The sequence below is a fragment of the Triturus cristatus genome, chromosome 1_2, assembly GCF_964204655.1.
Source record: "Triturus cristatus chromosome 1_2, aTriCri1.1, whole genome shotgun sequence".
NCBI lineage: Eukaryota > Metazoa > Chordata > Amphibia > Caudata > Salamandridae > Triturus > Triturus cristatus.
Window position 1 is genome coordinate 1,089,301,148 of NC_140580.1, and position 15,818 is coordinate 1,089,316,965.

Consider the following 15,818-nt stretch of genomic DNA (forward strand, 5'->3'; position numbering starts at 1 on the left):
TTTCACTTGAGGTCTGTGCTCAGATTCCACCCTGCCTCCAAGGCTCTCCTAATGCACCTCCTCGGCTGGTTAAAGGCAACAGCTGGCTGCGCGCTTCACGTGGGGGCACTTCACTGGTGCAACTGTTTTTAATTACGAAAATATTTTGTGACATTTTGTTCTATAAATATTGAAACAGACTGAATAGGCTACAGAGATATGCCATAATCGCATCGCATGCACACCAGCAGCACAGGCTGGTTGAGGCCGCTACTGCCTCCACGGGGGCTGAGGGCTGCAGCTGTCAGCTTAAATACGGGGGGTTTGCTTCTTTAGCTAATGGCTGCTTGTCCTTCCGCCAAAGGCTCTGCCCTGGAGGTAAACCTGTCTCGAGCTCGCTTTCTAATGATGCGTCATGTGTCATCCATATAGAACATGGCACGTGTCTTGCATATTTAACTATCTGTATGTGTCCTTGTGCGTGGTCTGGTCCATGCTCTAAAGCCTTTGGGACTGTGGTCTGTGCTGCATAGAACTGAAAGTATATTAAACTGTAGAAGTATACATAAAAAGGAACTTATATAGAGCACACTGACTACTGGATGGCATCTTAAACTCATTCTGTATTGGCAGAGACCAGTGAGGTATATCTGTTGCATTATCATTGCATGCACAAGAGTGTGTGCAACCTGCAGGTATGAGACAGTATTTCTTTAGGGTGGGGCCTACCCAGACATTTATTCTTCCAGGTCTATAAAATGAATGATGCAGGCTTGTGTAACAACACCGTCACCCATTACATTCTGTGGCTCGTGGTTGCTGCCTCCACGTTATGTGGAAGCGTTTGTAAATGTACTGGCGGAAATGCAGCGCTCGATGCCACCCACCACTTTGCTGCTGAACTTTGTTACGTCAGGCTCTTCTTTGCGACTCCCTGCAGGCTGGGCCAAACCAAAGCTCTGATAAGTGGAAAAGGGCATTCCATTAATCTTCATGCCCACTGCTGCTTGTCTGCCTTAATGCACGCAGCCGTCTCGCAGAGATGTTCTTTGTATTAGTGAACAGCATGACAGCAGCAACGCGGATTCGATGGGGCAGGCAGACACGGAGCTCATATAGCGACCAAGAGGCTGCGTCCTTTTTCTCTCTGTGCACACCCCAGATCGTGAAGAGCTAAAGTACGCATGTCGGGTTGGCCGTGGAAAACAAAACAGCGAAACTGACATGCGCACTTCATTTCACTGTGATGCACAGCGTGGCTGCCAATTATTATGCTTGAACCAGCCCCCCCGTACGTCATCGGGCATGGTGATAGCAGTTTTGGCCAGGCCTTAATTATTTTCACTTAAAACCGAAAAATATATATATTTTTTATATGCAATGACTGGCACGCAGGAGGGCAACGCCCTGGCACTTCTATGGGCAAATCGCCCCTAAACAGGGCTCTTTAAGAGCAATGATGCTTTCTGGTTTTTGTTTTTGTTTCCACTCAAACTCTGCAGCTGCTGTGTGCATGAAGGTACGGTATTGTACCAGTTCCTGCTGAGAAAGTTTACAATTTGCTACTTTCTGTTAACAAGCTACTTTCTTTCAAGTACTGGTAGAGGCCCCTCAGAGTGTGTGAAATGGGGCCCCTTTCAACAGAAGCTTGCACTTGCCTGGAGAAGAGCACCTGCTTGCCATTCAGATGCTTTTCAATTAATCAGAAAGGTAGAGAGATCAAAATGAAGATTTAAGTTTTGCAATTTGTTCGAAAGTGGATTATTAGTAATGGTAAATATGCATCTACTGCTGGCAATAAAGCAACTAAGACCGTGTAGGATTCAGAATAGGTCTCGGAAAAGTATTCCCGTGCTCAACCCTTGGCAGCTTAGCTTCGAGCAGGTAGGCTTAACTTCAGAGACAGGTATGTAAAGCAATTAAAAACACCAATTCAGTAAATAATTAATACACAACACACAATAAAAATCCAACACCTATTTATAAAAATAGGAAATATGTTTATCTTTAAAATTACACCATTAATATGAATTTTTAAAGATCTATCTCTATATAGCACAAAGAAACCTATAGCACCTATTAGGACATCTGGACACGCTAGAACGGGTCAAAGTCAAAGTTTCAGTCTGACTGCCATGGAGCCCTGCGCAGCTACCCCGCGCTGTAGGCCTTGGTCAAAGTTTTTACTTTCTGACTTAAAAACGTTTCTGGATCTTTTTCTACAGGGGTCCCTCGATGCTCTCCACCAGTCCGGATTCGGTGAGGGTTTACCAGCTTGCCTTTCGACGAGCTGCCGGTCAAACTATGGAAGTCAGACCTCTGCAGCTTTCCAGCAGGACTGTTAGACTTGGCGCCATTGGCGTGAGTCCCCGTTCCACTTTTTGCTGTTGCCTCATCTGTTTTTGTTGCTCTAGATGCTTTCTGCACTTTGCCACTGTTGATCAGTGCCAAAGTCCAAGTGCTCCCTATTGTAAAATGATGTAATGGATTAGTGGATCCATGATTGGTTATTTGATTTACTTGTCAGACCCTAGTACAGTGCACCATTTGTGCCCAGGGCCTGTAAATCAAATGCTGCTGGTGGGCTTGCAGCACTGATTGTGCCACCCACAGAAGCAGCTTGTCAAAAATGGCTCAGGCCTGCCATTGCAGAGCCTGTGTGCAGTCTGGGACTGCCATGTCGACTTGGCAAGTGCACCCACTTGCCAGTCCCTAAACCTTCCCTTTTCTACATTTTAGTCACCCCTAAGGTAGGCCCAAGGGCAGGGGGCATTGTATGTAAGAGGTAGGACATGCCCTGATGTGTGTGGCATGTCCTTATAGTGAATTACAGCCAATTTTGTTTTTCACTATTGTAAGGCTACCTGTTCCCATAGGCCAGAATGGGCAGTTTTGATTATAACATCTTATAATCCTAACTGACTCAGGGAACAAGGTAGAAATTTGAGTTTAGTATGCCTGAACTCAAAGTGTTAAAATACATCTTTTAGTGAGGGTGATTTTTACTTTCTGTGTTTGAAAATACCACTTTTAGAAAGTAGATATTTTCTTGCCTTACCATCCAGCATGCCTCTGCTAGGTTTGTGTATTTTATGTCTGGTTTGTGAGTGACAGGAGGCTGGAGAGGGCCTTGGCTCGAGCAGTCTGATGGGTCAGGGCTGGGCTGAATAGGACCTGCATTGAATAGAGAGTAGGGGGCGGATATTTCCTTTCAGCTACCTGGGCCAGGTCTGCTCTCAAACAATGCTGTCTCCACCTCCTGCCAGGAAGCTGCACCCAGGAGGACAGAACTGGTTTTGACTAGGTACAGACACTCTCTGCCTTCAGAGACAAAGGATTTGTGTGTATAAAAAGCGGGACCCAGACCCCAGAACTTTAGATCACTTCTGGGAAATCAAGAGGAACCTTTGCCAAGGAGAAGAAACCAGAGACGCTGAAGGAGGATTACTGTCCCTGTGCTGTTTGCTGTCTGGGGTTGGCCAGCAGTGGTTACTTGTTGTCAAGGAAAGGAGAAAAGGACTTTGCTGTTTGCTTTGTCATCTTGAGGAAGATCTCCAAGGGCTTGAACTGAGCTTGCCTCCTGTCTGAAGTCTCAGGGACACAAAGACTTCACCACCAGCTCCCCCTGAATTTCCTTGCTGGGAATTCTAACCTACAGAGAGGTGCCTGCAGCTGTTTAGGACCTCTAGAGACTGTTTGTCGCTGGGAGCTGGAAGCGCGACGCAACGAGGAGAAGCGTGTCGCTACCGCAGCAGTTGCCCTCGCATCGCAGCCAAAGCGCGTCGCATCACTGGAGAAGCGTGCCGCCGATGCAGAGGTCACCGTCGCATCACCGGAGAAGCATGTCGCCTGTCACAGCTCCAAAATTCATCGAGCATGCCGCACGGCCGTCAGGCGTGCATGATTCGCATCCACGTTGTCGCATCGCATCAAAGACGCCATTTTGTCACATCGCATCGAGGCGCCATCTGGTCGCATCGCACCGGATCACAGTAAAAAAATGACACATCACCTCGTCTCCGGTAAGGAAATGACGCATCACCTCCCCTGCGCTGCAGTAAGGAACCGACGCATCACCTCCCCCGAAGCAAGGAACCAACGCATCACCTTCCCTGTGACCCTTTTGTTTGTATTGCATGACGCATCCAAGGTACTTTGAGAGTAAAGTGTTACATTTACCATCTACATTGAACTAATCTATTTCTACCATTTTAAAGTCTTATTTTTTATTACAGTATTGTGGATTTTTGTTGTTTGGTCTTGTGTTAAGTCTAGTAAAGATTACTTATTTTTCTAAACTGGTGTTGTGTCCATTTGTAGTGTTTTCTCTGTATTTCTGTATATGTTCACAAATGCTTTACACACTGCCTCTGAGATACGCCTGTCTGCTCTTGTCAAGCTTCAACAGGGGTGAGCAGGGGTTATTCAGGAGTGTATCCCCCTTTCCCTGACTAGAAGTAAGGGTCCCTATTTGGACAAAGGTGTATACCATTGCAACTAGAGACCCCCATTTCTAACAAGGACGAACCAGGGAGCCAGGCCGGTGCGCAGTTGAAGGTGGGCGGCTTGACTCTCATGGTTGGGGCCGGTCAAGTCTGTTACCATCAGACTTAGAAACTTTTAAGGAGATCTTTCTCCCAGGGTCCCTCGATGCTGTTCACTAGGCCGGATTCAATGAGGGTTCGCCGGCTTGGCTTTCGACCAGCTCTCGGTCAAACTCTGGCAGTTGGACCTCCGGAGCTTTTCAGCCAGATGAACCTGGGGAGCAGGCCATCTCCCGGTTGTGGGTCACCGGTTAGGCTGGCCAGGTCGATCGGTCCACTTATGGAGCCTTTTTCCAAAGTTGCTCCAAACTTCTGGAACTTCTTCCTGAAGCACCTCTGAGGGTCCCAAAGTGTCCAAAACTTAATCCAAGTGTCTGGAAGCTCCAAGATGGTCTTTGGAACGTTGGGACTTCAGTTCCCATAATCCACTTGGGCAAAATCCTTACAAATCAATCCACTGGTAGCACTCCAGCCGGGGATCCTTTGTGGTGATGGTCCAGGTGAACTCTGTCAAACTGTAGCTTGCAGGGAGTCCACTCTTTAGTGCTCTTGAAGCCAGTTAAGTTCACAGGGCTGTAGTTCCAGATTGTGCAGCAGGTACAGTCAGTCAGAGTTCAGGGCATGGTTGGTGCAAATCAAACTTCCAGCATGGACCCTTCTTCTTCTCTTGTTTCAAGCAGCATATCTGAGAGGCTCTGCTGCTCTCAGATACTTATTCTGTGGGGTCACGTAGGAGGCTACTCCTGTCCAATGTGGAAAAGCATGAACTTTTCCTCTAAAGTGTGGCACAATGGTTTCCCAGAAAGCACTATTCTTCCAAAATTCTATATGGCTGGAGTCTCAGCAGAGAGGCAAGAGCTAGACAAACCAACTTCCAGAATGGCTCATCTCCATAGTCTCCATCCCCTGGCATCTGTGCATTCCTTCCCTAAGCCTGCCATCTGGCTGGCCTCAGAGTGGAAGGGGGTAGATGGACCTGGCTCTCACCTTCTATCTTTGAAGCTAATGCTTTATGACTCCTGCCCCTACTCTATCATTCCTGTGGAGCAGGGTCCTCTCACCAACAGATTAGCCTCTCTGGGGTGAACTACTTATCACCTCATCAAAGCAGCCTGGCTAATCCATTACCTCTAACCAATCAGGGCAGACCACTGAAAGGCTGAATTTTGATGTACAGACAAAAAAGTCTTAGAACTTCTTTTTTAACATTGTTGGATACATTCAACAATACATATTGTTGGATTTATCAATACCATTCTCCTAAGTCCTTGAATTATATTTTTCAGCAATCCCTGGCATTAGTTATTAATTAATAGCTTATTGCCATGTTAACCTATGTGGCCGGGGATCTACAATGGGGAAAACAAACTGGGCAATTTCTCCAACACCAGGGCTTATAAAACATCTTTTATAAGGACCCTGCCTATATCTACAGGAACACACCTAGGGGAAACTTTAGGGGTGCTGAATATGTAAACATATTTTAGATCCTCACTCCACAGTGCTCCTAGCATAAAAATCGATTTTGGTAATCACTTTACTACAATGAGGGAAGCGAAATGTGCAATTTCTCTATCCCCAAGGCAAATCACACCTCTTTTATAAGGATCCTCCTCAAAAATCCCTGACCCCCAACCCCTGGGACCCCTAGGAGAAACCCTGGGGGTACCTTATATGCCAAAATATTGTAGTTTATTCAATTTTTAAGTGCCACAAACATGAAAGTCGAGTTTGGACACAATTTATATTTAAAAGCAGTACTGAACTCAGGTTTCAGCAGTGCACTCATGCAAGTGAAGAAAGGGCTACTGGCCTCTAAACTGCCATGCCCTATTGTATACTAGGGACTTAAAGGTAGTTACAACCCCCCTGCCCTAATATGTACTAGGACCTTGTAGGGGAGGTCATGCAACCGATAGGGGTACCCTAACCCTTAGTGTACCCTAGTTTATGTAGGTGTATTCACTGTATTCTAAGTGGCTTTTTTCAGCATTGCAATGACCTGGGCCTGGTTAGGCAGAGCCCAGGGACAGTCAGAGTCAGATACCACCAGTACCAGTCAGCAGAAAATGTGGGTGCCCAGGGCAAAGGATTACTTTGCAACACAATTATTTTAGATGCATTTTTTATCTGCTGAATACTTTGTCAGAGAATACATTTCTAAACAAAAAAATCAATTGGCAATATAAATTGTGTTTGGTTAATGAAACTTGGTGCTTTAGGGCAAGCTGTCCAATACTAAAAATGCATTGTGCAGTGTCCCAAGCAGGTCTTCCTGTGCTTCGGGAATTGCATTATTCTAGTTTTAAAATGGTGGGGTGCTGAGGACTATCAAATATGTTTAAACATTACTAAAATAGGGGCTGCCTCTTTAAATAAGGGTCACTTTAGGCCTAATGCGGCAACTATATGGAAATTTTATTGTGCAATTATTATAAATGTGCAGCATCACCTGTATGCATGGGTCATTATATCGTATATGTCTTTCAAAAGGATTTTAAGGCATAAGGCAATTGATGTCATAAGTATATAACAGTGTTTGTCAATCACCATCATGTTTAAATCATTGCAACATTAATGCATTTTAATCATGCATCATGTTATGTTTAAGGTGGTCTTTAGTACCTTTTAAACGTGGTGAAAATATCATATTTTGATCTTAAAGTGATGTACCTACTTATCAGGCCCAATGTACGGCCTCAAACATTTTGCGTTAAGATGAATCCTTGTGTTGTGCAAGTTTTATGATGGACACACATAAATACATAGATGTCAAGTACTTGGTGTGTTGCAATGTATAGTTCTGTAACTGACTAGTGCGCATCACTCGGTCAGTCAGCAATAATGAGGGTCATTCTGATACTGAATGTGGGCAAAATGATGGCCATGCCTTCCCCCTAAGGGTAACCTGAGTGAGAGCACCATGTGCAACGCACATTCTACAACCCTTACACTTGGCCTGAATGCCTGCTGCATGTAAGAATATAATTGACAAAAATATAACCTGAAAGAAATATTGTGTCCTGAATATTGTTTACTGAAATATCATCCCATTAGGTATAGATTGCATTTAATTAAGCTTAATAGTGTCATATTGTTGTAAACGTAGGTATTTAGAGCACTAAGGGGCATATCAGCAAAGATGCGATATAAAATTATCGCGTCCGTTTTCAGGCGAAAAGCGGCGGTAATTTTATCACCTAATTAACAAGGTCACGCTATCGCGTGAAACCTTGCATTAGCGCCCGGATTCTTAACGCCCAGCTTTGCATCTCTAATGAGATGCAAAGTGGGCGTTCCTGACCTGACATGACTGGAGAAATGTCGCTAAGCGACATTTCTCCTATCATCAAGCCCCACGCTATGAAGCATAGTGGCAAGAAAAGTAGCGATAACCCCTGTTATCACTACTTTCCTTACGCCTGCTTTAGGACTGACTTAGCCATGATATCCTATGGAAGGTGGATATCATGGCTAAGTATGTGGGGTAGGGGTGGGCGGAATTTGTGAAATTCACTTTCGCAAATTATCGCGAAAATGTTAAAAATCTCCGCAAACACGCGGAAATATCGCGAAGATGCAGAAGTTTTTTTCCCACCCGTTCGCGGTATTTTCTGCATGGTCGCGGCTCGCCAACTTACCCATGTGGTTGCTCGCGGGCGCGGCCATCTTGTTTTCACTTGTCTCGCGGTGCATCATCGCGAGAAGAAAGACGTGATTGTGCGACGAATGACGTCACTGCGGGCGCGAACTGTCGCGAGACTGCGCAAATGGCTACCAACAATCCAACATCTCATGGAGAACGTGACCGGATCGGGAAAACTTGTCGGCGAACGCGGGTAAGGCGATCGCGCGCACGCGAGAATGTATTATTTTAACAACGCGAGCAAGCAAAAAATTTCCGGTAAAATGCGGATTGTGGAAATTTTGACATTTTCGCGCTCTCCGCGGAACGCGAAAATGGCAAATTATCGCAATTTCCGCGACCGGAACGGAATTTTAGCCCAGGCCTAATGTGAGGCCCTATCATCAAGCTAACGTCAAACTTTGTGGGATGATCGCTGGGTTTCCAGCGATAATCTCCCGTTTGGCAGTTGCGCTAGGATTTTTATCGCTTTTAGATAAGCGTTGCTAATAGCACGCTCTCTCAGCGATAAAAATCCACGCTAGCCGGCGATAATTATCCTAGCGTCAAGTGCGCTTAGCGATAATTATCGCCGGTTGTTGATGATATGCCCCTAAATTTCTGTCAGACTACATGTAGTACATGATATTGCGGTACTTTTCAGCCAGAATGTGTGAAAATGCACTGGTCCGGGACACATAGTGCACATGTCACAGGTCCCCGGATGTCACGTCCTGTGATTCCTTTGGGTCACAGATCATGTGATTTCACTTCCTGTATATGGCATATCCATAGGTCAAAGGGCATGTGATGTCACCTCCGCTACCCCTAGTATATTGGGGAATCAACGTCCTACGAGACCTTGGATGCACAACCTTACTTTAATGCATCTTTAGTTTCCCTGTAATTCACATGTAGGTATTTAGCCACGGATCACGTTTGTAGCTGGCTTTCCGTGTTTAAGCTTCAGTTTACCCCACCGGATGATACATCTGTATATTCTCCACATATGTCCTTCTATTAAATTACTTACAAAACCCCCACATGTATCATAAACCAGCCCGGATGCTCCTTGGAGGTTATAGCAGTTGCAGTCATCCGTGCATTTACAATTCCCTGATGGAATAAAATGGTTAATTACAGAGGGAAGTATTTCGTTTGCAATATAGTTCCTTTCTCTATTATATCATTTGTTTTTAAACTTCATTTATTACGTTTTATAGTAATACCATAATTGCCCATCAATGTAATAAATTATGACAGTCAGGAGCGAAATATCAAAGGTAGCAATGTATCCACAAATCTCCAGAAACCCGCAATAACAGTAAAAAGAGAAAAGCTGCCCTTAACTCCTCTAACCACATCAATGTACAGGCCTAGTCGTCAATCAATCGGTAAATGAGACCTGTGCCAATGAAGCAGGAAACTGTTTTATCATTAACTTTGCACGAAGAATGCATTTTCCCATTTCCAATAGATGGCGCTGTTCGACTGTCATTTAGAATCACTTACTGCCTTTCTCAATCTACTTTAGAAAGGTACACTTCTATCCGTCAAGGCAAGTTGCATTCTTACCCTCCCTCCCTCATGAGAAATGTCCTTGTATCTGCTCATGTTATAGCTTACTTTGAGAAATCACTCACCTTTACCTACATGGAATCATCAATTACAGGCTTTCAGCTGCGTTTGGTATTAATGCACATTGTAATTAAAAGTTTTAAATATAAAAGTTAAAACATATACTTTCTTTACATTCGTGGCATACATTTTCTTCGCAGTGTACAATCAGCTCACTTTTCCAGGAAACAAAGGGTTGGTTTCTTAGATGTTTATTGTGCTGGACACAACTGTCACACCGCGTTCTTTGAGTTTGAGGACAGGGGCTCATGGTGACACTTTCCAAAGTGCATCCTTCACGCTTCCGTTTACAGCATAACGTTCATTACAAATACACAGAGTTTACATTGCAATGTTGGAACAGGTTGGTGGAGTGGTGCACCGCTTATTGAAATGTCAATGACAGTTAAAGAGTCGAATAAGCCTTCGTAGGTGATAAGTCCCTTTTATTTTTAAAGACAAAGATTAGCCTGCCAACGCGTTTCGTTCATGAAATGAACTTCTTCAGGGCAAGTATAGGCGCTCTTGTCATATTACAATCGAAAGAACCTAAGTATAGGTGGACACAGTACAGCGCGTGGGCCACCTTGATAAGGGCCTGGGTGCGCTGTGTGCTGTGAGCCGGGATCCGAAGGACTCGTTCCTTCACGGAAAATCTGAACGGGTTTTTACATTGCAATGTTCTTTCCTTTTTAGGTCTCGTCTGAGACAGCGCTTTAGCGCTGCTCTGGCGAGACTTATAGTAAGCGAGTTTTGGCAGTGCGAACAGTGGCTTTTCAGGCCTCCAAATACAGTGCATGTGCGTCGGCCGGGCACGTGCACCATTTGGAGGCCTGAAAGCACTCGTTTGCTTTCATTTTCGCGTCCGCACGGCCGCTTTGATGTGTGATCGTGATCACTTTCACACAGGCGCGCGCAGCATTTGGCAGCCTGCGTGACTGGCCCATTGTGCCCCTACCTCCCTGAAACACCGCCCCTCCATTTGCACTGCCCCCCATCGTGCGCTCTTCACACCCACTCCTCTTCACTCCCTGCGCAGCACAACTCTCAGTCTCACTCTGCCACAGCTGCACAATGAGTGGACCCTCCCTCCGCACCCCACCCTGCCCCCTGATCCTGGCGTCTTTTTTCCATACACACTCCACCCACCCTTCCGCTGCACATTGTGTGTCCTCCTTTTACATGCAAGTTCACCACCTCAGTCTTCATACACTGTACGTGCCTTTTAAAATGGTACCCATACGTTTCTCTACACCCCAACATTTCCTCGATCCTTCACTGTACCCCGTTACCTACTCTCCTTCACTGCACCCAGTAACCTACTCTTCCCTCTGCATAATCAATCCATATTTCCTTGTTATCCACTACACCTGGTTGTTTCCTTTCTCGATACACTGCTTCCAACATTTTCTTCTGATTCAGCATTTCCGCTCTACCGCCTGATGATGATGTTTCCGCCTCCTTTCTTTTCTTGTTTTTGCACATGATCATCAGTTATGTTACACAAGGACACATTCATTCTTTGGTAGAAAGGGGGAGATTAAGTAATTTGCTTGGAATCACAGGATGTTGAGCAGAGGACACCCAGACTCGAATCTGGTTCCCCAGCGCCACAGTCGGCAGTCCTGGCCGTTACGTCACCTTCCTTTTCGGGCCTCTTGTACCTCTTGCTGCGACCGCTGCCTCTACTATGCCCTGTATGCCTCTCTGAGCATCTGCTTCCCCCGCCGACGCCTCCCCTTCCTTACTAGTGCCTTTATATCCGCCTCTTCCCCCTGCCAGCATGTTCTCTCCCCACCCTCTCTCTCTCTCCAGGCCTCTCTTGTCTCCAGACCTCACCTAAATCCTTAATGACTTTCGTCCGTCCCCTATGGACACTGTCATCTCTCTCCCACTCCCAGTCTGCTCGCCCTCTCTGCCAGGCTCCCTCCCTCTGCCCCTCCACCCTCCCGTGTCCTCAGTGCTTTTCGCGCTTGGCTGAGCCCTCTGACTCCCGCAGCGAGCGTTAGTTTTTGACACAGTTGTACATATTGAGTGCATCAGTGGCTGCCTTTAAACACTGCAAATCCCCAGGTTTCACCACCACTTTCCTTTTCACCATTTATTTATTTTATTTTTATTTTAAAAGTTTTATATAGCGCTAGCTTGACCCGAAAGTATCAGAGCGCTTTATATACACACTGTAAACAAGCATTTGCAATGCAATAGGTCTCGCATTTACTCGAGTTTAAGCTATTGGCATTATAAATGACAATGTGTTTTATTTATGTTCCAAAACCAAAACATAAATAAAAGGCATTGTCATTTACAATGCCAACAGCTCAAACTCACGTAAATGCGAGACCTGTTGCATTGCAAATGCTTGTTAAACCTTTTTGTATGTGACAATGAAAGAATGTTACCACAATTCACAACCATTTTTGGTGCGCTACGTTTCATTGTAAGCAACTTCTGGAAATGTATTGCTTACAGTTTTTGACCTGCCTTTTTTTTTAGAAGTCTCTGTCCTTGGATGCAAAATCAATTTGGTTGTCTAAGTACATTTCATCTTTCTTTTCACATTCGGTTTTAAAAACACAGTACAGGGTATATTGTTGCTACTTCAGATATAGGCCAATGTACACATCTGCGTTGATTTGGATAAAACATGGTCAGTGCATTAGTTAACAAATATGTAGATCATGTTCTTCATACTTTGGTTTTTCTAACATCGTATCTCACCTTCTAAACCCCAGTTCTGACAACTTGGACCACAAGTCATGGTGACCGGTCATGTTTCCTCTGGATAGTTTACTAGAAAAGATGCTCGAGCCATGAAATTGAGAACATGGTTTACTTCTCACTTTGTATGATGAGATTCACATGTATGCAGAAAACTTTGGGCCGGATGCACTAAACATTGTAACAGTCGGAAACAGTCAGATTTGGCGTTTGCGACCGGTAAAATGTTTTTCCAATGTACTATTCCCGTTTTAGGAGCCGGAAACATTTTTCAGCCTGCCAGAATGAGAATCTGAACCAATACTGATTCGGTATCTTAAAAGGAGCGTGTTGTAGACATCCCTTCCAAATGCCGATTCAGTATCTTACATATCAATGTTTTGCGAGCAAAATCCGATCAGCAACCATTGAAAATGTACTGACACCAGAGGAGGTTGTCACCCATTTGCAAAAGAGACCCCTTCCCCTTTGTGAATGTATAAAAAGGATTTAGGAAGAATAGACAGTGATCCAGGGGACCACGGGCAACTCTTCAACAAACTTTATAATAAAATACGCTTCCTTTAAAACGAAGCCCCGTTCTTCTTAAGGAAAACAGGCTGCATTTTTTAAGATAAAGTTTACTTTATTGAAAATCAATCACAGACATGGTGGCCTGATAACTCTTGCAGGCCACCATCCCTGTGATTGTGGCTAGATGAATTGAGACAAGATTTGTTACCTACCTAATGAATATTAAATAAGTATGTCGGATGGTACCACTCCAGCTACGCCAGACCCAGGACCTCCTAACTGTCAAGAAACGCCTCAAAACATGGCTTTTCGACCAGTAGCATCCCCTCTCCCCAGCGCCTTGAGACCCTAACGGGTGAGTAGTGCACTTTATAAGTATATTGATTGATTGATTGATTGAATCCAATTTTTTGTTTATTACAAACGGACGTAATGGTACATTCTCAACAATCTGAAAGCCATTGTATGTACATTTACCAAACCTTATGGTTATTCTGAAAGTGGGACTGGAATTAACTATTCAGTGGGCCGACAAACCCAATCTGTGAACAAACTCTGTGTTAGATGACACAACTCCTCAATCAGACTCATTGTTATTTTCTTTTCCAGGTGGCGCTCTGCAGGTTTCGCACGCACCAGTGGTGTTTTATTATCTTTAATATCGTCTTGTTCCATGCTTTACTTTTTGGCGCGGACTTCATCGAAGATTACTTCATGCAATCTATGCCGGTTAGTTATACGGATGCCAGTGTTCTGGAACTGCGAGAGAAGGCCCGAAAACTAGACCTGGTGCCCATGAAAGACAGCATCTCCAGGTCCTATGTGATCAGCGACTCGGAAGCGTGTTCACACAAAGACATTCTACTGCTGTCAATCATCTCCAGTAGCCCGGAGAACCAGACCAAGCGGGATCTTATCAGACAGACATGGGCAAATGTGACCCAAGTCAAGGGTTATACAGTCATAACTCGGTTTGCTTTGGGAAAACCCAAATCAGAGACAGTCCAATTAGAAATCATTAAGGAGTCAGAAGAGTACAGCGACATCATTCAAGGAAGTTTTGAGGACTCGACTCAGAATCAGACCCTCAAGGTTATTATGTCGATGCAGTGGACGGTCACCTTCTGCCCCAACGCAAGGTTTCTTCTGAAGGTAGAAGAAGACATGTTTGTGAACCTCATGAGCCTCGTGGACTATCTAATGCACCTGAGGACACACCCTGAAGACATCTACATTGGAAGAGTCGTTCATCAAGAGGTGCCTATCCGAAACCCTGGGAGACCAGACTTTGTGCCCTTCAGCCACTTCCCAGAGAAGTACTATCCCGACTACTGCAGCGGGGCTGCCTTCATCATCTCTCAGGATGTGGCTCGAAAGGTCTACGTTGCATCAGAGGATGTTCCCACCCAGGTGCCCCCGGATGTGTTTGTGGGCATGTGTGCTAAAAGCGTGGGCATTGTGCCCATCCACAGCTCCAGGTTCTCAGGACGGAAGCAGATCCAATACAACCGCTGCTGCTACAAGTTCATCTTCACGTCGGCCATTATGGAAGAGGAGAGAACAGCCGCAGAGTGGCGAGACATGAACAAAGGCAGCGACTGCTCCCTGCTGGAGACCTACTATGGACTGGTGTCTTGCAAAGTCTGGACCTACCTGGACAAGTTCAAACATCTGAACCTGGACACCATCCGGAAGGAGCTCTCTTCTTTCTCCAAATAAGGCTTCACTTCTCGAAAGTTGGCCACTCACCGACTCAGAGTCTCACATTCCACGCACTGAGAAGTCTTTGGGTCCTCTCCCTGCATCATCATAGTTCTCCTTCCAGAAGGCTGTTCTTTCAGTGAAGAGAGGGAGGTGGGTACGTGCAGAATGAAAGAGCCTCCAAGAATGACTCAAAGCCAAGCTTTAGAAAAAGAAACACGTGGTAATGCTTTCAATGAGGCCCTGATACAAGCGCACATTTTCCTAATTTAAGTGGGTCTGCACTCTTTGTCTGTACAAAAAAGAGTAGGTCCTTGGGATAATGCACATGCAGCAGAAGAAGAGTTCTTTGAATAATAACATTGGTACTGGAATCTTGTAGGGGGCTTTTATCCAATGCCTTTGAGACTGGTAATAGCATCTCTTATTAGTGCTGAGAGACACTTCCGCTTTTAGTGTGGACTACAGAAATTGTCACAATTGACAGTATTATTATTAATCCTCTGTTGTTGCCATTTCGTTTATTATATACTTTAGTTAGAAGTGAGGTAGGAGCAGGGAACCTGGATTTTTGAGGCTCTTGTGTGATCAGTGTGACTTGGGGTGTCTGCAGTGGCCCTGTGAGAAGTGGGCCAGGTGGTTACTGGGTGGAAGAGCGTGGGAGTCCGAGGTCAGCAGCAGCCCCCACGAACGAAAAGGCAGAGGGGGGAATAAAAGAAAAGAGGTGTTAAGCAGGGGTTTGCTTCAAGGCACCGATAGCCTTAATAAAAGTGTTATTTTTCCCCACACTTGTGTTGAACTGAGAATAAAACGACTATCCTCATGTGGCGTCCTTTTTTTTTAAGGGTCTTTAATTCAAGGGTGCAGCAGGTGTCTGTCCGTCCTTTATAGTGTTCCAAAACATTTTTACTGCTCGCCATCTCAAGTACTCCGGCAGGTACCTGCGTGATGTACCACCATCCGTGTTGGCGGAAAAATAAGAGGACACCGTCAGAATCCGCAATTTTCGTACTCATAACACATAGTCATTTATTTCCTTTAAAAGAAAGAAGGTAATTCTTGAAGGAACACGAAAAGGCTCCAGATGAACCGAGCCATTAATGTTTGTTTAACTTGTG

General features: G+C 45.1%; 1 protein-coding gene across 3 annotated transcripts in view; it reads left to right on the forward strand.

The window, feature by feature from the left end:
• Nucleotides 1-15,548, forward strand: part of B3GALT9 (beta-1,3-galactosyltransferase 9) — a 44,698-nt gene extending 29,150 nt beyond the window's left edge. For 2 of the 3 annotated variants that reach the window (XM_085616087.1, XM_085616070.1), the window contains exon 2: nt 13,609-15,548. In XM_085616087.1, coding sequence (XP_085472213.1) covers nt 13,714-14,718 — 1,005 coding nt within the window. In that variant the 5' untranslated portion in view covers nt 13,609-13,713 and the 3' untranslated portion in view covers nt 14,719-15,548. The remainder of the gene's footprint in view (nt 1-13,608) is intronic. The other variant, XM_085616079.1, reaches the window with a different exon arrangement.
• Nucleotides 15,549-15,818: the final 270 nt, after the last annotated feature.